The sequence below is a fragment of the Pogonomyrmex barbatus genome, unplaced genomic scaffold, assembly GCF_055798465.1.
Source record: "Pogonomyrmex barbatus isolate J1 unplaced genomic scaffold, ASM5579846v1 scaffold13, whole genome shotgun sequence".
NCBI classification, from domain to species: Eukaryota; Metazoa; Arthropoda; class Insecta; order Hymenoptera; family Formicidae; genus Pogonomyrmex; species Pogonomyrmex barbatus.
This window is the reverse complement of record NW_028297109.1, coordinates 3,493,182-3,519,067: the sequence shown is the minus strand read 5'-3', so window position 1 is coordinate 3,519,067 and position 25,886 is coordinate 3,493,182. Positions and strand designations below refer to the sequence as shown.

Below are 25,886 nucleotides of genomic sequence, written 5' to 3'. Positions count from 1 at the left end.
GGGAATAGAAGATAGCCTGGCTTAATCAATTATTTCTATATAAATTGTGCGTCAATTGCTTTCGTAATTGAACGTAATTGCGAGCTTGATAAGCCAAACAGTTCGTAATTTATATGCGCATATGATGAAAGCGGAGCGACTCGATTGATTACAAGGCAGCATTGCATAATGCTATAATTTCTGTCTTCGAGATCTTGCGGAATTTCTCTGAATTAGAGAAGCCCGTCTAGTATTACAAAAGCACTTCAATTTGAGAGATTCAATTGAAAGGAAATACTCAGATATCATGGCACATTGTACCTTCGTGGAGTATCACGAGTAATATGCAATAAGAAACAGTTGAGTTTCACAGATGATTCTTGTACTTCTTCAACATATAGTTTAAAACTACAGTGTAATATTTTATATATGCAAATTATAAGTATTTTATTTGTCTCTTCTAATTAATTAATTTGTAAATTATATAATTTTGTAATTTAAAAATAAGATTAATATCTGCGGAATTCTTATTAGATTTTGATTTTTATCAAATTATGATTCTCGCATAATAAACATAATGGCTGATGAGTGATAAGCGATTTAATAAAAACTTTACTTTTTCAAATTGTTATGATTAGAATTCAATTAATTAGTTAAATTAAATTAAGACTAAAGTGAAAAAATGAAGAAATTGTGACTTAAAAGAAACATAAGAAAATCAAAAGATTCCTCATAGAATATCTTTATCAAATTAAAGCTTCAGGTTTTCATAAAGCTCGATTCTTCAATTAGAAAATGAGGAAGGAACGAGGAATGAGTGTACCGAATTTTCATCTAAGGGTGAGCTTAACGATCGTCTATTTCCTGGGCACGTGGCCTCCACATACGGGTACATATCGCTTTCTATATCTGCTTTACACCGTCTGTAGCTTCACTTTCATATTGGGTATACTGCTCGCTGCTGAGATAGCAAATGTTTTCATGAACTGGGGAGATATGTCGAAACTTGTCGCAGTTGCGACTTTATTGATGACGAATTGCACTCACGCTTCTAAGGTAATCGAAATTATTATCGAGTCTGTAATTTTGATGGTATTTTTTATCATTTAAGACTTCAATTACAGCGATATTAACTTATGTGTGACATATGTAATGTGACATCACGCTTGACGTAATGTCAGGCTTTTGGCATAATATTATGCTTGTTGTCTTAAAAATTTCATTTGTATATTATATTGAATATTATTTTATTATGTTTAAAATTTTTCATTTCTTCTTTTTTTAAATTTTAATGAAATAATGCAATTTTTATACATTTCTTGTTTATATTTTCATTTTCATAACTTTGCATAATAAAGGACATATTTCTTCATTTAGATAATTATTAAATAGTTAATACAGAAAAAATATATTTTTAATTCTTTTATGCAAATAATTATATCTAATTTTTGTAGTTTGAAATTTTTTTTTATCTTGTGTATTTATTTATTATTAATTAACAATTGTAAATATCTTATTTTTTCAATAAAAATTGAAGAAATAGAGTATTTATTCTTTCTATTAATAATTTATTCATAACTTAACTAAAAAGAGAACAATACCAGGTGCGATGGTGGTGTAATGGTTAGCATAGTTGCCTTCCAAGCAGTTGATCCGGGTTCGATTCCCGGCCATCGCACATCTTCTTTTTTTTCTTTTATTACGAAATTTTATCATTTAAATAAAATTTTTCAAGTATAATAATGATAAATCCTTTTTTAAAACAATTTTCTTTTTAAATATTCTCGATATAATTAACTTTTTTGAACTCTACTATACAGATTTTTTTTAATAAAATTAAAATTTTCAAAGAGAAAAGAAAAGAAATAAAATATCAATATATTCAGGTGATCGTTCTTCTTCGTCGTCAGATGAGGATCCAGGCACTTCTGGATACAGCCAACAGTTCAGCATTTAGTCGCTACGACAAGGAGCAAAAGGACCTGCTCATAAGATACACGTGGAAAGGTATCTTTCATCACGTAGTTTATCAGAGTTTTGGTGCGATTGCGGTATTTTGCTGGGGCATTACCCCGATCACTGATTTAGTCGCCGGTCGTTCGCGTCGACTACCCATGGAAGGGTGGTATCCTTACAACACGACGATGACTCCAGCCTTCGAGATCACCGCGGGACATCAGGGAATCGCCATCATAATCGCTTGCTTTCATAACGTGGCGATGGACACTCTGATTACAGGCTTGATTACGGTTGCTTGTTGCCAGTTGGCAATCCTAGAACGTCATATTATCTCAATTGATAATGACAAAAAAAGCACATGCAAGGTACAAAGCGATGAGCACAAATTATCTGTGGTTAAAGGAAAAATCAGGTCCTATCAGCTACTCAAGCGATGCGCTGTACACAGCAATATGATATCTCAGTAAGAGATGTTTAAATGATTAGATGGAGCAGAATATTGTCTTTCGTAAAATTATTTTATCTAGAAAATTTCAAGAGATTTTCTTTAAATCTAAAGAGCTAGAATAAAAAAATATAATCGTTGAAGATAAAAAAAAAAATGATGAAATTATTTGAGTTTTAGCTTTGTTTGCATTGATTAATTTCATCGATTAATTGTATCGATTTGCAGTTTTACGAGCGAGATCCAGAACATCTTCGGTACTATCATCTTCTTCCAATTTCTTTCGAATTGCGTAATTATTTGCTTAATCGCCTTCAATTTATCGCAGGTAAATTTGGATTATTTCTATCATCACGTCCGCAAATTCTCATGCGTTTGGTTGCACCGCAGATGAAGGTTTACATCCCGGCTGTACTAATTGGCATGCTGACGTACATGTGTTGTATGACGTATCAGATATTTATTTTCTGCTGGCATGGTAATGAATTATATCTACATGTGAGTATTTCGTCGATGTTTTTATATATTATATATGGACGAACAAAAAGAAACAGATTTTTAGAGCATGCGCCTAGTTACGGCCGCATATTCAAGCAATTGGTTTTGCAATACTGAGGCTTTTAAACGCAGTCTTCAAATCATAATGATAAAAGCTCATCGTCCGCTCACTTTAAGTGCTGGCAAGGTCATGTTGCTGTCGTTAGATACCTTTGTTCAGGTTTGTCTAGACAAGCTTCATCAAATGCTTGCAAATGAAGCAAAATTTATTTAAATCCAATGTAAAGGCCAAAATTGTATGCTCTCTTTTTTGTAAAACATAAGCTGTTAGAATTTCAGCTGTGCATTTCAAAACTGCTGTTTTGATATTAAAATAGTTTGCATTTATATTGTATTTATCTTAACTAATATCTGTTATCTAAGAATGGTTCTAAAACCAATTAAATTTCGAAGTAAAATTCTGAAACGTTGTAACGAAATATCTCTTATTTTTTTTTATATATATTTCAGATAATGCGGATGTCCTATTCAATTTTTACAGTACTTCAAGGTTCGGCTGCTTAATGGCGAATTCACTATTAACATTATTTCGTAGTTACATATTTTCTTTAAAACTATAAATTTATTCAACATTTTTTTGTTATATGTACAAAAATATATATAAAATTTTTGTATACAAAAATGTTTTTCATAAGTTTTTTTCTCTGTTTTCATTAGCAAGAAAAATGATTAACAATTATTTGTTTAACATTAGTAAATTGTACAATACCATTCTTATCAGTTTTCAGTTATTCTGGCTGTAGGTTAAAATATCTTTAAAAAATTAAATAGCTTGAATTTCTCAGTTGATTATAGCGCTTCCACCATCACAGCGATACCTTGGCCACCACCAATGCAAGCCGAACCGATACCGAATTTTTTAGCGTTTCGTCTCCTGCAAATGCGGATAAAGATATTAATAAAAATATAATATTAATCAGATAAATTTATTATAAATGCATTTATAGTGTTAAAAGATACGGTACCTAAGTTCATGTACCAAGTGAGCAGTGATTCTGCTACCAGAAGCGGCCAATGGGTGTCCTACAGCAATAGCACCACCGTTTACATTCAATTTATTTAGATCCAGATTAAGTTCTTTTGCACACGATAAAGTCTGAGCTCCAAATGCCTCATTGATCTACCAGAAATAATATAATTAATGTATATCGAAAATAAATATAAATTTTAACTAATCTCTTTATTCACTACTCATATTAATTATTTTAATCATTTTTGAGGAAGCAAGATTTTTATTGCATAGATAGAGATTTCACCTCGACCAGTTCCATATCATCAAGTGCCTTGCCCGTCATTTTAAGCAAGTTCTTGATTGCTGGCGCAGGACCAATTCCCATAATACTTGGTTCTACGCCGACAATGCTATATCCCACTAAACGTGCCAATGGTTTCAAACCTTCTGTCTTAACAGCTTCCTCATTAGCTAAAATAACAACACCTGCTCCGTCGCAGATACCCTGAAAAATAAGAATGGAACTGACTTAAGTAAAGTAAAGTAAATCTGAAAAGATTGATATAAAAGTTAACATAAAAGTTATATCTATGAAATGAGAGAAAACGCAGTATATACCGATGCAGAACCAGCTGTGACTAATCCATCTTTCTGGAAAACTGGTTTCAATTTACCGAGTGTTTCTAATGTCGATTGTGGACGTGGATGCTCGTCTACACTAACGATTTTATCTTTTCCCTTAATTTTTACTTGCACAGGTGTTATTTCTTCTTTAAAATAACCCGTGTCATTAGCTGTAATATATTAATTTTTTTAATATATTAATCATTTTAAACTATTTAAATTCTACAATCCCAATTAATTTAATTTAGAAAATAAATATAATTTCATAAGCTAGAGAGAACTTTCGTATTTTACTTATTAATAATAATTAAGTAAGATGTTAATGTAACTACCAGCTTTCCAACGTTGCTGACTACTCAAAGCAAATTGATCAACTTCCTCTCTCTTTAATTTGTATTGAGCACCGAGTTTTTCCGCAGTCAAACCCATGGGTAAATTGCAGTAGGTATCGAGTAATCCAATCCAGAGTGAGTCCTCGAATTCGTATTTCTGGCCCAAGACAGTGCCATAACGAATGTTTCTCACTATAAAAGGAGCTTGACTCATATTTTCCGCCCCACCTGTTAAAACAATCTTCGATTCTCCCACTAGAATGTTCTGAAAGGAAAAAAATATAAATCGTTGTAAGATAAACTTTTATTTCTATACTGTTGTTAATCTCTATATTGTTGTTATTCATCTATATAGTTTCTATCTATAGTTAATATTCATATTTCTATCTATAGTATATAGATAGAATATATCTATATTGTTATTAATATTCATAGCTGTAATTTATTTTATACTTTCGTAGAATTATATATTTAAAATTATCTATATATATAAAATTTCATACATGTTTGATATATGTATTCGGAGAACTTTGTTCTTTGGAACTTTAGTTTTATAAATATTTTTTTAGAGAATTATAAAATCCTTAATCAACCTGAGCTCCGCTAACAATTGCTTGGAATCCAGAACCACACAATCTATTAACAGCAAATGCCGGCTTTTCTAATGGAATTCCTGATTTCAATGAAACATGCCTTGCCAAAAAACCTCCATCGGATGACGATCCCTATAAAGCAAATGTTAAAGATATGTTAACTGGTAAGAATTGTACAAGCGTTTGTTATTGTGAAGTGTTTATGCAAATATCTACCGGCATAACATGTCCAAATACAACACTATCAATCTTTTCTGGTTTTAGACCTGTTGCCTGGATTGCAGCTGTTGATGCAAGGATTCCTAAGTCAGTTGCACTTTTGTTTACAAACATGCCCCCCATTGTGCCAAATGGGGTGCGCTTTGCAGCAACAATAAAAATACCTGTAAAAGAAGATCTCAATGAATTAGATCGTTTATTTTCTTATCTTCTTTTGTCTACTCTCTTTTTTGATTTCTGTTTTGATCTAATATTTTATGTAGGTTATTAGTGTCAAATCTATCAGATTTTTGGGGGAAATTTATGTAGAATATGATATGTATTATATATCTACATAAAATTAAATTATTTCAATTAATGTGCATTACAGATGTACGGTGTTAAGTTAATTTGATAATGTTATAGAAGAAAATATTCTACATTTTTCTTTTTTCTACTTCCAAAGTGTGGCTTATTATGACTTTGATCAAACTCTGATTATTTTAGCCGGCGATTAAAATTCATTTAATGGACTCATCTATAAAAATTTTTAAGAAAAATTTCCAACTATAGAATTTATTCCTGATTCAATCTAGTTTTTCATATGTTAAACAGCAAAAACTGTTCTAGCTATGTTAACAAAATAATACAGATATTATTATTGAATGATACGTAAACTTGTTAAAGTTAAGATAATAATTAGAACCTGATCAAAGTTTCTCTTTTATAACTCGGAATATTAATGAAGATTAGATTTATCAGAAAAATTAGATTTATCTTTATTCAGATTTCATAAATTATGATCACTAAGCATCTTCGAGCGAAGATTCTGATGAGGTAAAAATTGTGAAAGTACCTTTCGTTACAGCTGACATCGTGGCGAGTCACTTCACTTCAAGTCCGCTTTTAGAACTAACACAACCGGAATTTATGATGAAAATGCGAATGATATATCCACTCGAGTGGGATCAAAGTCCGCCACCGGTTGAACATTAATCAGTTAAGATTTATCGAAACGTATGTGCTGCATCATGGCAGTGCGTTAAGAGGGGAGAAACGATGAGACCCGGGAAACTTTTCAACGTTTAACGCTGCCGGTCTCTCTTATCATTCATATCGTCTCTTATCATTTCGTATCTTCGTTATTATTATGTTCGTATTATTACGTTCGTTACATTATATTTACATGTATGTATTTACATTCTCCATCATAGATTTTACATATTCTTGTATGAAAAGTTAAATCGCATGTTTCAATCACTATCTTTATATTAAAATTATTCTCAAAAATCAATGCGAATTATTTGTTCTTATTTTTTTCCAGGAGGAAATATTATTTCACTTAGGCGATTGGTATTTATCAACTGCCTTGAATTTATTTATTAAGATTGTATTTTGCATACATATTCTATAATTACTTTTTATCTATTACTCATGTGTTACGTTCTTGCTAACAGTTCAATATATGAAATTTCAAAGGTCATGTTTTGCGTATCTAGTCATCGGCTGTTAACAGTCATTCCTACGTAAAGCTTTTCTTTCTTTAAATAATAAAAATAAAACGTAATCCGGATCCTTATCTCGTATAGTTTACTCTTGAAATATCACAAATTTTATTTAAAATCGTGCTATTTATCAGAACATATATTTTACTACACCTTTGACACATAATTTTTCTTGCAATTTTAATCTCCAATTTATTTACGACAAATACAGACTTGAAGAATTCTATTCAATTAGTCTTACAATAAATAAATTTTTCTAATTTGTGTATGTACTTAATTGCGGAATTATTGTGTGAGAGAAATATCATTTACTTGAAAAAAGTGATATAAATGTCTAAAAAAAAGATGTATATGTCTAGAAAAAATATTTCGATCAAATGTTTAATATATTTACGTTGTACGTTATAATATATTATATATATGATATACACGACGTATTTTTCATGATGACAATTTATATTTCAGATGTACAATCCAAGATATACAATCATACTCTTAGATGTAACTATAAAATTTCGTATTTACAACATCTATTAACTTCAGTATTGTAACAAGTTACAATCTAATCAAACATAATCTTTATTATTTTTTTTTTTTCAACTTGATTGTAGTAGAAAATTATCAGCGCGTATAAACAGCATTGCCATTATCTAGTGATTACTGTTTTTGTAAGTGTTCGCTTACAAGTTTACATATATTTTGTGCTACGCGCACACTTGGCGCGATTCACAACCGTGTATCTTGATATAGTTTTTCGAGATGTGATTAATAGATTTTTAAAAATTAATTATAAAGTATAGCGAAAGATAGTGTTTTTACAAAGAAAACGTCTATAGCTTTTGACACATATCACATTTACGAAAAAAAAGGCATTTCTTACACAGACTAATATAAAAAACTGAAGAAATTTAACATCGTTTGATTTTCTATTTTTCTTCTAGTTTGTATAGTTATTATAAATAAGTATTTTCGCAGTACATAAATTATTATAATTATGGAACTTGCACTTGTATTCCCGCGTGTATACATAAATAATTGTATTTGTCAAACTTGCGTTTCAAATTTAAAAAAGAAAAGAAAAAATGATAGCTGCGTAAAAATTTAATGATACATTATTTTCTCTTACTTAATCTTACAACTTGAGAAGAGCAACAAGAGAGTTGTTTATGATGTAAGTCGCGGCACTCTCAGGAGTCCAGTGGATTAAACAATTCTAATAACAGTGGTGGCTTCGCTTCGCCGTTTTGGTCCTTGCTTTCGCTCATCTGAGTCTTTTTCTCAAGTTTCTTCGTGATTTCTCTTGACTTATTGCTCTTAGCTAACTTCTGCTGGAAACTTGATGTAAATTTTGGTGTTGAATTTCTGCTGTGCATTTCAAAATTGTTGTTTTGATATTAAAAAGTTTGCATTTATTTTGTACTTATCTTAAGTAATATCTGTTAATCCAGTGGTTCTGAAACATTAAATTTCTAAAAGTAGTAAAGTTCTAAAACGTTTGTACGAAATACTTCTTATATACTTCAAATAATGCGGCTGTCCTAATTCAATTTTAATAGTAGGTTGAACTACTTAATGGCGAATGTGCCATTAATATTAGATTTCGTAGTTATATATTTTCTTTAAACTATAAATTTATTCAATATTTTATCGTTATATATCGTATGTATATACAAAAATGTATATAAAGTTTTTGTATATAAAAATATTTTTCATGATTCTCTGCATTTTCATTCACAGGTCAAGAAAAGTGATTAAATTATGTGTTTAACATTAGTAAATTGTACAATATCAGTTTTATATATTTTACAATATCAGTCTTATCATTTTCCAGTTATTCTGGCTGTATGTTAAAATGTTAAGTATAATAAGTAAAATATTAAATCTTTAAAAAATTAAGTAGCTTTATTTCTCAGTTGATTACAGCGCTTCCACCATCACAGCGATACCTTGGCCACCACCAATGCAAGCGGAACCGATATCGAATTTTTTAGCCTTCCGTCTTCTGCAAATGCGGATATAGATATGTTAATAAAAATATAATATTCACAATAATCAGATATATTATAAATGCATTTATAGGATTTTATAAGATACAGTACCTAAATTCATGTACCAAGTGCAGTGATCCTACCGGAAGCGGCCAATGGGTGTCCTACAGCAATAGCACCACCGTTTACATTCAGTTTATTTAGATCCAGATTAAGCTCCTTTGCACACGCTAAAGTTTGAGCGCCAAATTCCTCGACGATCTACCGAAAATTATATAATTAATGTATACCAGAAATAAATATAAATTTTAACTAATCTCTTTATTCACTATTACTCATATTAATTATTTTAATTATTTTTTAGACAAGATTTATAATGCATTGATAGAGATTTCACCTCGACCAATTCCATCATCAAGTGTCTTGTTCGTCACTTTAAGCAAGTTCCTGATTGCTGGCGCAGGATCAATTCCCATAATACTTGGTTCTACGCCGACAACGCTATATCCCACTAAACGTGCTAATGGTTTCAAACCTTCTGCCTTAACAGCTTCCTTACTAGCTAAAATAACAGCACTTGCACCGTCGCAGATACCCTGAAAAATAAGAATGGAATTGACTTAAGTAAAGTAAAGTAAATCTGGAAAGATTGATATAAAAGTTAACATAAAAGTTATATCTATGAAATGAGAGAAAATGCAGTATATACCGCTGCTGAACCAGCTGTGACTAATCCATCTTTCTGGAAAACTGGTTTCAATTTACTGAGTGTCTCTAATGTCGATTGTGGACGTGGATGCTCATCTACACTAACAGTTGTATCTTGTTTCTTAATTTTTACTTGCACAAGTGTTATTTCTTCTTTAAAATAACCTGCGTCATTGGCTGTAATATAGTAATCTTTTTAATATATTAATTATTTTAAGCTATTTAAATTCTATAATCTCAATTAATTTAATTTAAAAAATAAGATTAATTTCATAAGCTAGAGAGATACTTTTGTATTTTATTTATTCAATAATTAAGATGTTAATGTAACTATACCAGCTTTCCAACATTGCTGACTCAAAGCAAATTGATCAACTTCTTCTCTCTTTAATTTGTATTGAGCACCGAGTTTTTCCGCAGTTAAACCCATGGATAAATTGCAGTAGGTGTCGAATAATCCAGTCCAGATAAAGTCCTCGAATTCATATTTTTGGCCCAAGACAATTCCATAACGAATGTTTCTCACTCTAAAAGGAGCTTGACTCATATTTTCCGCCCCACCTGTTAAAACAATCTTTGATTCTCCCTAGAATATTCTGAAATGAAAAAATATTGTTGTGAAATAAACGTTTAATTTTATACTGTTTATTAATATTCACAGCTGCATTTATTTTGTACATTCGTAAAATTATATACTTAAAGTTATATAAATTCATACATATTTGATACATTTGATATACATATTTGATGTATTTAAAGAACTTTGTTCTTTGGAATTTTATTTTTACAAATTACATTTTTTTAAAGAATTATAGAATCCTTAATTAACCTGAGCTCTGCTAACAATTGCTTGGAATCCAGAACCACACAATCTATTAACAGCAAATGCCGACTTTTCTAATGGAATCGCTGATTTCAATAAAATATGTCTTGCCAAGAAACTTCCATCGGGTGACGATCCCTATAAAGCAAATGTTAAAGATATGTTAACTGGTAAGATTTGTACGAACGTTTGTTATTATGAATTGTATATGCAAATACTTACCGATATGACATGTCCAAATACAACACTATCAATCTTCTCTGATTTTAGATCCGTTGCTTGGATTGTAGCAGTTGACGCAAGGATTCCTAAGTCAGTTGCACTTTTGTTTACAAACATGCCCCCCATTGTGCCAAATGGGGTGCGCTTTGCAGCAACAATAAAAATATCTGTAAAAGAAGATCTCAATGAATTAGACCGTTTATTTTATTTTCTCATTTTCTTTTGTCTACCCTCTATCTTTTTTGGTTTTTGTTTTGATCTAATATTTTATGTAGGTTATTAGGTCAAATCTATCAGATTTTTGGGGGAAATTTGTGTAGAATGTGATATGTATTATATACCTACATAAAATTAAATTATTTTAATTAATGTGCATTACAAATGTACTGTGTTAAGTGCATTTGATAATGTTATAGAAGAAAATATTCTACATTTGTTTTCTTTTTTTTTCCAAGGTGTGGCTTATTATAATGACTTTAATCAAACTCTGATTATTTTAGCCGGTGATTAAAAGCCACTTAATGGAATCATTTAAAAAAAAATTTCCGACTATATAATTCATTCCTGATTCAATCTTGTTTTCAGTTTCGACTAAAGATGGACAGGAAACATCGATTATTTAATAATCGATGCTTTTTTTGTCAAGAAGTCGATTAATCACGCGATGTTTTTTAATTCGATTAATTGTCAAATCGAAAACGGAACCGAAATGAAATTAGAAAGATGAAATGGTGGGGACAGCCAATCAGTATCGTTCCGAAAATTTCAAATAGCTCTTCATTGCGATTTTAAGCATTCTAGTTCCCCATGGAGCATATTTTTTAGAAAATGGAATCCGTTCTAATCTTATTTTTTTTTTAGTTTGATAATTTTTCATAATATTTTCGTATCACCAAATATGAAAAATCGATACTTTTTAAAATCGATTATCAGAAAGTCGATTTATTTTTTCAACATCGTCCATCCCTAGTTTCGGCTATATTAACAAAATAATACAGATATTATTGTTGAATGATATATGAACTTGTCAAAGTAAGGTAATAATCAAAACCTGATCAAAATCTCTCTTTTATAACTTAGAATATTAATGAAAATTAAACTTATTAGAAAGATTAGATTTATCTTTATTGAGATTTCATAAATCTTGATCACTAAATTGTGGAAATACCTTTCGTTACAACTGACATTGTGGCGAGTCACTTCACTTTGTAAGATTTTTGTTAAGTAGAATAAATTGTCTGGATGGACGAAACATGAGAAGTTTAACTATAATACGATAATAATTAACGGAGTCAAATCACACTGACTGAACTACACTAATTTTAACGACTAATTTTAACTGAATCTGATTAATGTAACGTTTAAACTGAACTATTTTGAAGTGATTCCTGGCACTTTTACAAAGGAGAGTGTCACGTTGCTCCAAAATGTTGCGTTCGGGGAGCGCGCTATTAAGCACTATCATATAATTTTATTTTTATTGCTCATTATATGTAAATTAAGGATAGAATGATAGTTCTAATTCGGACCAAGACCCTCCTCTCGTATCTTTTACTCTTGGAATATTAGAAATTTTATTAAAAATCATACTATTTATCAGAATATATATTTTATTTCTTTTACACATAATTTTTGTTACAACTTTAATTTCCAATTTATTTACAAGTACAGTGATTTGATTCTGTTCAATTAGTCTTACAATAAATAAATTTCTCTAATAATGTATGTACTCAATCTTAATTGCGATATTATTGTGTGGGAGAAATATCACTTACCTGAGAAGAGTATCTAAGATAAATATCCAGAAAAAAAGATATACATATATGTCTAGAAGAAATATTTCGATCAAATGTTTAATATATTTATGTTGTACGTTACAATATGTTATACATATGATCTATACACGATGTATTTTTCATGTGGCAATTTCTATTTTAGTCCAAGATATACAATCATGCTCTAGGTGTAAACTGTAAAATCTTGTGGTATTTACAACAGCTGTTAACTGCAGTGTTGCAACAAGTCTTTACAATCTAATCAAACATAATCTTAATTATTTTTTTTCAACTTAATTGTAGTAGAAAATTACCAGTGTGTGTAAACAGCGTTACCATCTGGTTGATTACTGTTTTTGTCCGCTTACAAGTTTATATATGTATAGTTTTTCGAGATGTGATTAATAGATTTTTAAAAATTAATTATAAAGTATAGCGAAAGACAGTGCTTTCATGCAAAGTAAGAAAGCGTTCATAACTTTTGGCACGTATCACATTTATAAAAAAAAAAGGCATTTCTTATACAGACTAGTACAAAAAACTGAAGAAATTTAATATCGTGATATTTGATTCTATTTTTCTTCTAGTTTATGTAGTTATTATAAAGTATTTCCGCAGCACATAAATTATTATTATTATGGAACTTGCACTTGTGTTCCTGTGCATACATAGATAACTGTACTTGTCAAACTCGTGTTTCGAATCTAAAAAAGAAAGGAAAAAAAGACAGCTGCACATAAAAATCTAACGATACATTTTCTCTTACTTAATCTTACAACTTGAGAAGAGCGACAAGAAACAACCCGTTTAACATTTATGCTAACATAGGAAGGTAATGAATTATGTAACAACAGCCAATAATTAGCTATTTATTAGTTAAAAGTCTTCATTCATCTTGATATTCGAGGACACCAGATTGCCTCGCACTATCCACTCCCTACAAAAAGACATTTTATCTAACATTTTTTACATGTTTATTCAAGAGTAAAGAAGAATATTATATACATGTATATAACATAATATTCAATGTAATAATATTCAATCTTCTAATCAAGTTTTATACTTACATCCTCGAAAAACGTATGCATCTCTTGTGCTGCTTCCGCCGACGAGAAAACTGCTCTCAAAACTCTTCTCATTGGGGGATCCAAAGCATAATCAATTCCGCTCCAAATACATTCTTTGTCTTCCACCTTTGTTACAATAAAAAAATAATGAGAAAAAGATATAACATGATACAATAACGAAAGTACATGTAGTTCCTCATCATATCGTTAATTTCAAAGCATTGTATTTAACTCCAGAAAAGTATATAAAGAAGATATAAATATTCAAGTATATCACATGAAACAATAGCTTAAAAACTATTGTTAAGAAAAATCGATTCACAATATATAAATAGTTCTTACCCGCATCACTGTATTCTCGCTGATGATAGTGTTGCTCGCGCATTCCTCCGAGTTGTCGACTTTTAAGACGATTCTTTCCGCGTAAATCTCGGAATCATATTGGATTGAAAGATCTCCCATACCCACTTTTTCCCATTTGGTTTCTTGATTGGGCCATCTCGCATACACAGTGGCACGTTTTGTAGTTATAACAGACATCTCTTGATCGTTCTCATCGTCCTCTTCCTCGTCTTCTTCATCCTCTTCTTCGTCCTCTTCTTCCTCTTCCTCCTCATCCATGAAGACAGCAACAGGATAGCGAGGAACACGATCGTGTTCTTCGCTCTCTTCCGCTTCGCCAGCGTTTTTCTCACCTACAATGTAAATCGATGTAAGGTCATGTACTTAAGTGCATCGATGTCTCTTTTAAAAGCAACTGTGTTAATGAGAACACAAGCTTTATGAACGTAAAGTGAGATCGAGAGACACTGATAGTGTTTCACGCCAAGTATCTTGTGATATATGAATGACAACTACGTTTGTAATCTAGTTTTTCTTAAGTATAATATGAAAGATTAGACATAAGTCTAAGATGTATAATATACTTTATTCTAATTATGTAATATACAGTGCAGCATTTCAAACGTACAAAATGATTGTGATCATTTGATAGGATGAATGACTCTAACATAAAATCGATCAGTATTACATAATCCGTAAATTAATTACTTCGTTTAATTTAGAAACATATAAAACCCTATAGTTATATTCGCGTGTAACAAGTGTCTCTTAAGCGTTTTTATCTTAAACTTAAATACAAATAATATTAATTAATCACTCTTCACATTATAAAAAGAAAGCATTTTATAACATTGTATGTGTAAATAAAATAAGAACGAATATTAAAATAATAACAATAAATCATAATATATTTAAAACCTAATCTCCTGGGTACTTAATTAGTTTTTCTAACTACCTTTAGTAGTTTTCTTTTCGCGCAGTTCTTGTTGAATGTTATCGATGTGCGCTTTGAATTCTTGGGCTATTTCGGTTGACTTAAATTTAACTGCTAATTGTTCGACGCATGGTTCCTCCTCAGCATAATTTAGACCCGCCCACATCCAGGCTTGATTTGATGTTGAAAGTGGACGGAACTCCACATCAGGAATGATCAGAAAGTTGCAGACGACTTTATGCACTTGCTCTCGGCGTAGTAGCAATCGATAGGTGCCGTGACCAGCATGATGCAGAATTTTCATTTCACCGACGCCACGTTCCTTCCACTCGCCGCGTTGTTTCTCGTCACTGTGAAACCTGTATAGCTTGGCTCTGTGGCAAAATACTGAAATAAAAAATAAAAATATAAAAAAATTAAAAAGCATAATTTTCCCCATATATAAAAATGAAAGATTTTCAATTCAAAATAATCAATAAAGGCTACCTTTCTCTTCATCTTCTTCACCGGTTCGGACTTCAATAGCATCTGGTAATGGTATAATAGGTTCAAAATGAGGATCATGCTCCTGCTCATTATCTACTTCACCATCGTCTTCTTCATTGTCCTCCTTTTGCGTGGAATCATTGCGGGATTTATTTTGATTCGAAGACACGGCAGATTTTGAACCAAATACCGAAGATCCCGCACCAGCGAATGAAAAGTTGGGATCTGAAAGCATCAATTCGATATTAGATGTATCGGAAAAATTTTATGCGATTCGACAGAAGAATTTTGTTGAAAATCTATGCTTTTGATAAAGTAGAGGGCAATTATCGCTAAGAATTTTGGTCGTTTCATCAATTCTGACGAATAGCTTCATGACATACCGACTTTGAAAGCTTCGGGTTGCGCTGCCGTCGCAGCGAGCATTGAGAACGACATGTTATTTGTTGTGAAGAAATTGGGAACATCTTCGTTTTTCTGACCATTATCTGCCGATTTTGTACCAAAAACATTTGGTGTCGTCGCAGGGCCGAAGACGTTTGTCGTAGTTGTTGCCGTTGTTCCGCCAAAGATATTCGTCGTTGTCGGTGCCACGGATTCGAAAATGTTCGTCGTCGTCGGCGCCGTTGTTTTCCCAAAGAATTGTGTCGTTGTCGCTGCGGTTGTTCCGCCGAAGAAGTTCGTCGTCGTCGTCGTCGATGCTGTGGTCCCACCGAAAATGTTCGTTATCGGTATCGTGGGATTGAAGACGCTCATAGTTGTCGTCGTTGCGGTCGTTCCGCCGAAAATGTTTGTTGTCATAGAACTACCGAACTGCGAAGGACCGCCAAACTTCATCTTAGAAAAGAATGTAGAGTTGATGCCGAAGACTGAGTTTGAGGACGTGACTGCTGATGTGGTGTTTACAGTCGAAGTCTTCGGGACAGAATTCACTGTAGTAGTAGCAGTAGAGATCGTAGGCACGGTGGAAGAAGAAATAGGGATGTCAGCGCTGCTTCCATCGGAGCCAGACGTTTTCGATGAGGCTTTCGCAGCGTCGCCGAAGATGGTCTTTTCGGAATCAAAAGTAAAGGTAGGCGTTTTGAATATGGATGTCTTCGATGCTGCTTGGCCGAATATCAACTGTCCAGCTGTGTCAGTTAAGCTGGTGGAAACAGTTGTCTGCGTGATTTGAGTACTGGAAGGACTGCAGATCTTGAAATCATCAAGTGAGATATTCGTCGTCGTTGGCGCTGTTGTCTTCTCTGTCATTTCATTGGTACCGAACTGTGGATTCATACCAAATGAAAAAGTCGTGGTCTTCTTATCATTGAATAATTTTAGATCACCGGTACCGAAGCTCATTGCAGAGCTGTCGAAGTTGGTGGAAGTAGTCGATGGCAGCTTAAATGTCAAGGCAGATGCGAAAGAAAATCCATTTTTCACAGACGTGGATTGTGTCACGCTCTCACTAGAGACGCTCGACGACGATGAAGTGGTATTCACTTTTGATTGTGTCATCACCTTCTTTTCTTCCGGCACGGGTTTCCATTTCGAGTCTTGTGCGGCGGTGTCCGGATATAACACAATACTCGGTTTTCTACAGCCTCTGCAGCCGGGACAGTCTTCTTTTTGCTTATAAGCGTAGAAATTCTCCGGTAGTTGCAGCTTTAAAGCGGCTGCTTTTTCTTCCGAAGTGACCTTTGTCTCGTAGACGATCTCGATTTCCTTGACTGGCGAATTCGACGCCTTTGTCGGCGTTTTCGTTGTCGCAGATTTACCTATTTTTTCGCCACTACCACTCACAGAGATGGGCGATGACTTGAGATTTTTTCTGGCATCATCAATCGCTCTCTTAAAGTCCGCTGCAATCTCGGACGTCTTAAAGCGGCAGGCGAACTGCATGTACTCAATCTCGCCCTCACTGTAGTCGGCAGTAGTCCACAGCCATGTTTTCTCATCCTTCGGTGTGAACTCTAATTCGACAGATAGCATATGATTTAGGCATAGTTTTAACACGTGATCCCGTCGCATGATCAACCGCAGCTTGCCGGTCTCTTTGTGGCACAATAATTTAATGTCACCCAATCCACGCTCTTTCCATTGCTTTTCTACAGTATCAAACCTGAAAAGCTTCGCTCGATGACTGTAGAGCACTTCTTCGTCCTCCTCGCCAGTCTTCACTTCGATCTTATCTGGCAACGGCACGATCGGCGAGAAGTGAATGTCTTCGCTTTCCACCACTTCATCCTCGCTGGTCTCGCCGCCACCGCCGGGCGACTTCGCTGGTGATTTAGCCATGAAATTAAAACCAAACGATTTGGTGGGCGATCCAAAAGTAAATGGCGAGTCGCCTATCTTTGCTGGTGTGCTGCTTTTCACCGGCATACCAAATACGAAGTTGGTGCTTGTGGTCTCCTCAGATTTAGATGAAGTTGTTTTCCCGCTCTCACTTGCGCTCTTGTCCTCTACTTTCGGCATCCGAAAGCTAAAACCTGTGGCGGTCGTCTCTTTCGCGGTGTCCTTGGGAATGCCGAAGGAAAATGTAGTCGTGGGCGCTGTTCCGGAAGAGGACGCGTTCAGCTGGAAGACGTTGATCTGTTGCGGTTTGGGTGGTTGCGACGGATCCTTGGGATTATCGCAAGCAACGCAGTAGGTATTCACGCCAGAATTGACGATATAGCATCCCGTGCAGGTCCAGGAGCCGGCGGGTGATTTAAACAATTCTGATAATGGCGGTTTGCTGGAATCGACCGGTTTACTAGACGGGTCTACGATTGCAGAGCCATTCTTATTGCTTGTCGCTGAAGGTGATGGAGCATTGCAAGCTATGCACTTCGTATCCGTGGCGTTGTTTCTGGTATAACAGTCGCTGCACTCCCAGGAGCCAGTCGGTGGTTTAAACAATTCCGATAACGGTGGTGGCTTCGCTTCGGCGTTTTGGCCCTTGTTTTCACTCATCTGAGTTTTCTTCTCAAGTTCCTTTGCAATTTCGCTTGGTTTATTGCCCTTAGCTAATTTCTGCTGAGAACTTGATACGATGATGTAGAATTGCGACGCCAATTCCGGTGTGCTGAAGGTCGCGGCATGTAATGACCAGGTCTTACCGGGTTCTTTAGCATCCGCTGGAACAGTCCAGTTGACAACTGTAGTGCCACTCTTGTATGTAAATGCCATATCCAGAGGAACCTCGTGACTATAGACTTTGGAACTTTCGTCATCCGTCAGTAACAAGCGAAGCTTGCCAGATTTTATGTTTAATAACAACATCATCGATCCTGTACCCTTACTCTTCCACTGCATGGCATTGGCGCCATTAACATTTTGACACTGAAGACTTGCTGTTCCAATGAATAATCTTTGCTCGTTTTCAGTCGGTAATCGCGTGTCATCGTTGAGTAATCCTTGCTTCATTGCGTTTGGTGGTGGTAAACGAGGTCTTCTCAATGATGTAGAATTCTGACTGTAACTGGTCGTAACAGGCGAAGTCAGAATAGATGAAGTTGTTGGAGTTGCGGTGAATACGAAACTTGTCGATGGCGCCGAGCCGGCACTTGTACAGGTAGTGGTTTTCGTCTCGGATTTGCTAGTTGACTTGGTAAATGAGAATCCGCTAAATGGACTGACTTTCGGCGGTTCTTCGACCTTTTTAAAATCATCCACATCTGTGTCACTAACTTCCTGAATAATAGGTTTAGAACTGAAAGAGAATCCTCCTAATGTTGTCGTGCCGGATTTCGACTTGCCTGACGAAGCTGCTTCTGTTGATGAACTTATCTTGGCTTGCTGCGTCGGTTGTGATTTCTGAGTTTTGGATGCGTCTTTGTCGCTAGACGAAGCAGCTGAAATTTTTTCGCTAACTTTCGATGCCTTTCCTGGCGATGGTGCGGGTAGATTACGTCTGGCGTGGTCAAAGGCTTCCTTGAACGCTGCAGCTTCCTCCTCGGTTTTAAATCTGATGCAGAGTTTCTCTAGTTTCACCTCTTCATCGGCAAAGTCATTGGCGACCCAGCACCAAGCCTTGTTATTGTTTGTCATAGGAGTCAATTCCATATCAGGCCTTAGCATGTGATTCGCACAGATCTTCAGAACTTGATCACGACGCATGAGCAGGCGTACCTTACCCTCTGCGTTACGCAGCAGTTTCACATCACCAACGCCGCGCTCTTTCCACTGTTTGTCAACAAAACGGAACAATTTCGCTCGCCCACAATACAAAGTGTCCTCGTCCTCTTCACCAGTAGTAACTTTTACCTTCGCGGGCAATGGTATGACGGGCACAAAGTTCGGTATCGGATCATGCTCCTGTTCACATACCTCCGTGGATGTATTCGGTGATTCAATTGCCTCATAAATAGACTTGATGGTATTATCAGTCTTGTCATGTATATTACTACTATTATTCTGAGTGCTTAACAAAGCACCACTGCTAGTCGTGTGAGTCATTGTGAGAATAGACGGTGATGTTGTTAGATTGGCATAAATTGGCGGTATACTAAGGTTGGCTGGAGCTACATAGGTAGAGGTCGGTGGCAAATTTACAGTGGTTGGTATGGTGGCCTGCAAGGGCATTGGTATCTGATAACAATGCGGCGCATTGGATGAAGATGACGATTTCGTCGCCATTGTCATTGTAGTAGTCGTTATAGGTGTAGTGGAAAAGGTCACAGTTGCTCCACTTCCTAATCGATACTGCGGTGGTATGGTGACGCTCAAAGTCGGCTGGGTGGACGGCACCGTGGTCGGGAGCGTGTCGGATGTTGTGATGACCACATTTACAGGAGGTGCTTTGTTTACTGGTGCATCCTTGATGACTGTTGGCGTCGTTGTCATCGTAGTTGTTGTCTCAGGTCTAGTTCGTGGTGGCGTTTCGATCTTCTGCTTCAGAGATATTTGCAACGACGGATTTGCCGTCGCCGCTGCTGGCATCAGATCAGGCAGTTGCGAGGAAAGTGTCGATGCAAAGAGTCCTTGTTGAAGCGGATTTTCCGGTACTTTTGTCTGATTAGGGTACAATATCGGCATCGGATAGACGGTATGATAGAGGGACGAGATCGTCGCCTGATCAAATGGTGGTAATTGAGGTCCCTGAGGAGGATAATACGGGAATGTCGCCGTGGTGGGATACACCAGCGGCGCGTAAGGCCGACTGTGTTGCGGTGTAAATATGTTACCAGAAATTGTAGACGCTTGTCCAGGTTGGTTTGGTTGATTCGAATAGTTTAAATCAATGTACTCGTCGTTCTCATAGTAATCTTCGGGATCGGCGAGATTCATATTCTGTTGCTGTTGTGTACGCTGTTGTTGCTGCTGTTTTTGATTTTCTTTACGTAATTCTACTACTTCTTTCGTCAGATTATCCACTTTCTCATTCATTGTCTTCACTTGTATCGTTATGTTTTTCATTTGCTCCATTATTTCTTGTATTTCATTGTCCCGAGATTGCATAATCTGACGTATCTGAGCATCAAGACGTTCCGGACTCGGACGTGCTTCCGTGCGGTTTTTTGACAGATTTAGATAATCGTGATATTGCAATTTGCATGGTGTACTAGCATGCTTTGGTGTACGATGAGCATTTCTCTGTGGTGTGCTGAGCATATTTGAACCACCAATAAGCGTTGTCAGCATTGGCAATGGCGGATTTGTGACTGCCTGATCCACGGCGCTATGTGTAGGAGAGTAACTCTCATCGGATATACCGTCGATATCATTCCTACTCAAGTCGCCTCTGCCTAGATCCGGATCAATTCTCTTCATCTCGTTCTCGATGTCGGTGATGTAAGTGCCAAGCTCCGAGTTTAGTGGGTGTTTCGGATTCGTACCCGGGCTGCGAAGTCGATCGAGCGTGAGATAGAAAGAGTTCCTTGCTTTCGACAGCATTATAATGTGCTGCGATCGCATCTCGGACGTTAGACTTTCACGAGGCGTGGAGTTTACTATCTCATCTGCGAATATCTTGTAAATCTGTGCGAGATGGAACGATGCTTCCGGACACTTCAGCGCTTGCAGCGCGTCAATCGCCTGCTCGTATTGCTTATCGCGTATGAGTCGTTGGGCTAATAGCAACTTGCCTTCTTCGAGGGCGTTTGTCAACTCGAAATTATTCATGTCTTTGCCTTGATAATTAAACAATTTTGTCGGAGACATACGTAATGTTTGATTGTTTTGCAGTCTCTCCAACAATGGTAGAGCAGCGGTCCAATACAACTCAGAGCGCGCCTCCCATCTAGAAATGTAGCCATTCGATTCATCTTTCTCCTTCATCGTCTTCGCACGATGATGGAACATGCGAGCCAGATGCACTAATAATACTGGATGCATGCCATGATTACCGATGCAGCGAATGACTTCCAAACCCTGCTGCAATTCTTGTCGCAGCTCGCCAATATCACCGTCTACATCCTCTCGCTTGGAGTACATCTTGTATGCTGCGGACCACCACTTCTCCTGATTGGTAGTAGACAGTGTCGCGGTAAGATCGATAGGCAATGTCGGCAATTTATCTGGATTCATAAAGCTACCAAGTTGCTGCTCTTCCAGAACTGCACACGAGCAGAGTATTGCTGCATTAAGAAATGCATCAATATCGATGAGGCATAAACTATCAGGCGCCGCTTGATTTGTATTGAATACTGAAAATTGCAATGCTGGGAACACGCGTGAAGTCTGATCTGGATATGGAGCATCTTTATGTTGAGGCCGATTTTCCATTCCAAGCCAAATTTGATGATGCAGTGAAGCTGGCCAAACTTCTTGTGCGACTGCAAATAAAAAAATTAAATCTGTATCTGTTTCTTACAATTTATTTTTTTCCGTTAATATTAATTCTAATTGATATATAAAATTTAAAATTCGTTTTGAATGTAACTCATCACATTAATAACAGGCTAAAAATAAAAACAATATTTGTTAAATACGTGTTATGTAACTAATAGCTTGCAAAATAAAAATAAAATGCGTAATAATCCTTGCATATTCAAGGTAAAAGGATTAATAAACTTACTTTGATTGTAAGTTCTTAATTGATTCGCGGTGCACATACGTAAGAGAGGATCAGGAGCTGAATGATTGCAAAAGAATGAATCTCGCATGTTATCAAGATGTATCCTGTTTACAAAAATTCGCTAAAAAAGAAAATACATATTAAATATAGAGTTTTTGGGTATTCAAATATGAAGATTTATATAAAACTGAATTTACATGATAAATACGCTCTCTCCAGGATCCTGTGCAAAACTTATCAATTCTATCCATCAATTTTTTTGTATCATCCTTAGCATAATTTTGAAGAATGTAACCTAATAAAATAAAAAATAAAGTAGCATTAGCAAGGATATTTATATTTAATAGTAATTTAATTTTTAATAATCAGAATAATCAATCTTGCATACCAGCTTGGCAACATCGATATGCTGCTTCCATGACCCATACGTTGAATAAATTTCTAAGTCCGTCGTCTTCTAGTTGTATACGCAAACGATTTTCTAATGGAGCTACATGTAATGCGGTCAACAATAGTGGCGAACACAGTCTTCCTACTTCGCTCCAACTGCCCTGCTCGCGTTTTGTTTTGCGTAATAGCAAGCATGCCAAATGAAAGTGCAATTGACCCCACATATGCATAAACAAATGTTCCATAAAAGAGTGGTGCTTAAGAAACTTTTTTATTTTTAATTCGTTCAAATTTTGGTCCAAACTGAAACATAATTTTTGTTTTGTAAATGAATCATAAAAATAATTGTTATTCAAAACAAACAAATGCAATTATCTCATATTTAAGATATAAGATATATATAAATACATATATATATATATTATATAAATGCTACGTATATATAAATACTACAATTTCAGTTTTATTATTGTTTCATTGAGTCTCAAGTTGAGATATACAATTGATATTATAAATATCATATCATGATATACTTACTTAAATATTGCCTGTGTCACTTCTGAAATGCTTTTTTTCATTTCACTGCCTTGTTCTTTGAGACACAGTCCTGCATACTTATCCGATACAGATATATAGAAAAACCAAAAAGACCAGTTGAAGGATTTAGTCTCTTTACACTTTGTTAATAAATCATACAGCAACTGATACCATGCAATGCTGTCCTTATGAGGAACAGTTGCTTCTACACTAATAGCATGGTCATAAGCTTCATCCAATTTATGCTCCGATATATAATAATTTAATAATTTGATGCGAAGTTGCACATCAGTCGGTCTTGCAGCCAATTCAGCTAGAAAATTTTAGACATTAATTATTAACCTCTAATCACTAACAAAATAAATAATAATTACTTACATGCAATAAGTGCCTCAAGATCTTCACTGCTGTTGTTTGGTTTCTCTATAGTCAACAATTTTTCTTTCAATTGAAAAACTACTGGATGATGTGGAAATAGCCTGTCAGCTCTCTCTACCCAATACTTTAATTTATTAACATCCATTCCCATATCCATGTCAATCAGTAATTCACATACTAAAAGAAAACAGAAAATGAAAGTGTTATAAATTTATAAATGTTATATTTTACAAATATATATTTTCAAAGCATAATAAGTAAATATAGATTGACTCCTTACCTTTCAAGACTAAATCATCTTGTCTCCCTTCAAGTTCAAGTGAAATTTTGTATTCATTAAAAGCTGCTTCTTTTTGACCAAGAGCTTCATATGCCTGACCCAATAACTTATGTGCACTGGCAGAATTATCTCGGATCTCTAAGTAATTACATACATATCTTTTTGTGGACTCATAATCGCCTACTTGATAATACAGTTTGGCAACATTATAACAACGAAGATTTTTCTGTAAAAGAATAATCAAACATCAAAGAGTTTCATCTAGATCTCCAATTATAAGAATAGATTTTAGACAAAAACATATATATCTTATTTAATTATAAATTATAAGTTCAGTATATCTATATTAAAAATTCAATCATATATTGTATTATCAAAATTATTTATATTGATTATTAAGGCTAAACAATTACAATAATTTTAACAAAAATATTTTTAATTAAAAAAAAAATATATATATATATATATATATGCAATATACATGTATTTTTTTTCCAACACACCAAGGACAATGTGCTTAAGATTTTTTGAATTGATTTCTTATTCGAATTATAAAGAAAAATTTTTAAAAATCTCGAAATATTTTTATTAAGAATATAATAAATAAATTCATCTTGTTTAAAATTCCTTATATATATATATATATCCAAAATGCCATGTGAAAACAAGTTCTTGTTTGATAACCACGTTAGAGAAACGTGGACAATGATTCTGGTCCGCTAAATCACACAAAAGATCCCATATAAAGAATCTGAATTCAAAATGCAGACCGGCAAAACAGATCGACACGAGGCCGGTTTCCCGCGAAAATTCGCCATCATCGACACGTCATGTTCGCTTGGCGTAAAAACCTGAGAATTGTAAGAACTGTTTTCGACAATCAACGCATAATGATCGCATTGCAAATGTATGGCATATCGATCATACTGCATTAGATTTTTGTAAATCACAATGGTTTACAATGGTTGCTGTGCATTGACTTGTAACTATGATTTGGGTCTACAATTCATTGGAAACAATTACGACTTCGTACTTCAGACCGTACAATTCAAGGTCTTCGGTTTTAGCTCTCCGAGTACAATTGTTGCTCATAGAATTGATCATCAATCCCATTCGGGATCAGTAACATCGCGGTTGCAAGTAAAAACGGGGCGGGAAGAGTCGTTCGGCCGTTACCCGCAAACATCAGAGGGAGAGAGAGAGAGAGAGAGAGAGAGAGAAAGAGTGAGAAAGAGAGATAGTGTTCTCGTGCAGAAAAGTAACCTCACCTCGTTCTCGTTCCGCAGCTTGCAGAAGACATTCTGCACGTGTCGGTCGACGTCCTTCTTCGAGCGAAACATGATGTCGGCTGGACAGGATCGACCAACCGAACTTCACTTTCGTTCCACTGCTTGATCGGCACTAATTTTCCCGTTTCGTTCGTTAATCGCGACTCATCACGCGAATCCACTCGTAACGCACGTATCTCTTTCAAACGACACCGTCGAATCCAATGCTGCCAATGCTGGCGATCATTAACGTAACCTTCCCCTAAGCGAGATAAGGGGTACCAACCTCTGGTTAGTAAGTCCATAAATCTGCGTTATTTAAGAATTGGATTAAAATCCAATTTATGTCCATTTCTTATCTTTCATTAAAGATTAAAATTAATTTACAGATTAATTACAAGATTAATTACAGAATATATACAATACAGATTAATTACAGAATAATTTACAATTACAGAATATAAATACGATATAAATTAATTATAGAATAATTTACAATAATTGACAGAAATAATCAAAATACCTTAATCAAATCATTAATTTTTTCATTAATTCCTT

The 25,886-nt window shown here is 34.8% G+C and overlaps 3 protein-coding genes, 1 non-coding gene and 1 pseudogene across 8 annotated transcripts; 2 read left to right on the top strand and 3 right to left on the bottom strand.

The window, feature by feature from the left end:
- The first annotated feature begins 90 nt into the window (after nt 1-90).
- Nucleotides 91-5,525, top strand: LOC105429699 (4-vinylanisole receptor). Of its 4 annotated transcripts, XM_011642844.2 has the most exons (6): nt 91-1,035; nt 1,866-2,401; nt 2,612-2,711; nt 2,774-2,881; nt 2,946-3,101; nt 3,392-3,694. In XM_011642844.2, exons 1-6 carry the CDS (start codon nt 775-777, stop codon nt 3,443-3,445), a joined length of 1,215 nt encoding a protein of 404 aa, XP_011641146.2. In that variant the 5' UTR covers nt 91-774; the 3' UTR covers nt 3,446-3,694. The 4 variants fall into 4 exon arrangements, 3 of the variants coding, with proteins under 3 accessions (XP_011641146.2, XP_088928488.1, XP_088928489.1); XR_016138267.1 differs by lacking the exon at nt 3,392-3,694 and adding an exon at nt 5,419-5,525 and having other exon boundaries at nt 2,774-3,101; XM_089072362.1 differs by lacking the exon at nt 2,946-3,101.
- Nucleotides 1,586-1,657, top strand: TRNAG-UCC (transfer RNA glycine (anticodon UCC)). The gene has a single exon. It is a non-coding gene; the product is annotated as a tRNA-Gly (tRNA).
- On the bottom strand, nt 3,484-6,654 carry LOC105429693 (3-ketoacyl-CoA thiolase, mitochondrial-like). Its single transcript, XM_011642832.3, has 8 exons — nt 6,497-6,654; nt 5,659-5,825; nt 5,443-5,574; nt 4,850-5,114; nt 4,512-4,687; nt 4,198-4,398; nt 3,907-4,061; nt 3,484-3,815 (listed from the first exon to the last, which is right to left on the bottom strand). Exons 1-8 carry the CDS (start codon nt 6,513-6,515, stop codon nt 3,731-3,733), a joined length of 1,200 nt encoding a protein of 399 aa, XP_011641134.2. The 5' UTR covers nt 6,516-6,654; the 3' UTR covers nt 3,484-3,730.
- A 1,069-nt stretch (nt 6,655-7,723) lies between these two features.
- Nucleotides 7,724-12,207, bottom strand: LOC105429707 (3-ketoacyl-CoA thiolase, mitochondrial-like; annotated as a pseudogene). Its single transcript, XR_016138269.1, has 8 exons — nt 12,055-12,207; nt 10,887-11,053; nt 10,671-10,802; nt 10,178-10,427; nt 9,843-10,018; nt 9,531-9,729; nt 9,245-9,394; nt 7,724-9,147 (listed from the first exon to the last, which is right to left on the bottom strand). The product of XR_016138269.1 is annotated as a 3-ketoacyl-CoA thiolase, mitochondrial-like (transcript).
- Nucleotides 12,208-12,725: 518 nt separating this feature from the next.
- LOC105429715 (E3 SUMO-protein ligase RanBP2) lies at nt 12,726-25,556 on the bottom strand. The gene is made up of 13 exons (XM_011642869.2): nt 25,329-25,556; nt 24,061-24,286; nt 23,781-23,957; nt 23,403-23,715; nt 22,864-23,168; nt 22,673-22,770; nt 22,476-22,596; nt 15,874-22,233; nt 15,491-15,715; nt 15,026-15,391; nt 14,071-14,423; nt 13,729-13,854; nt 12,726-13,598 (listed from the first exon to the last, which is right to left on the bottom strand). The coding sequence occupies exons 1-13, from the start codon at nt 25,398-25,400 to the stop codon at nt 13,548-13,550; spliced, it is 8,793 nt and encodes a 2,930-aa protein (XP_011641171.2). The 5' UTR covers nt 25,401-25,556; the 3' UTR covers nt 12,726-13,547.
- Nucleotides 25,557-25,886: the final 330 nt, after the last annotated feature.

Bases quoted from the DNA above. Each gene is read 5' to 3' on its own strand.
- LOC105429699 (XM_011642844.2), top strand. From the start codon at position 775: ATGAGGAAGGAACGAGGAATGAGTGTACCGAATTTTCATCTAAGGGTG. The intron at 2,712-2,773 runs GTAAATTTGGAT...GTTGCACCGCAG, and splicing joins TCGCCTTCAATTTATCGCAG to ATGAAGGTTTACATCCCGGC. The intron at 2,882-2,945 runs GTGAGTATTTCG...ACAGATTTTTAG, and splicing joins GTAATGAATTATATCTACAT to AGCATGCGCCTAGTTACGGC.
- LOC105429715 (XM_011642869.2), bottom strand. From the start codon at position 25,400: ATGTTTCGCTCGAAGAAGGACGTCGACCGACACGTGCAGAATGTCTTC. The intron at 15,716-15,873 runs GTATGTCATGAA...TGATGCTTTCAG, and splicing joins ACCCGAAGCTTTCAAAGTCG to ATCCCAACTTTTCATTCGCT. The intron at 13,855-14,070 runs GTAAGAACTATT...ATTGTAACAAAG, and splicing joins GCGAGAATACAGTGATGCGG to GTGGAAGACAAAGAATGTAT.
- LOC105429693 (XM_011642832.3), bottom strand. The intron at 5,115-5,442 runs GTTGATTAAGGA...TTTTCCTTTCAG, and splicing joins CAATTGTTAGCGGAGCTCAG to AACATTCTAGTGGGAGAATC. The intron at 4,399-4,511 runs GTATATACTGCG...CTTATTTTTCAG, and splicing joins TCACAGCTGGTTCTGCATCG to GGTATCTGCGACGGAGCAGG.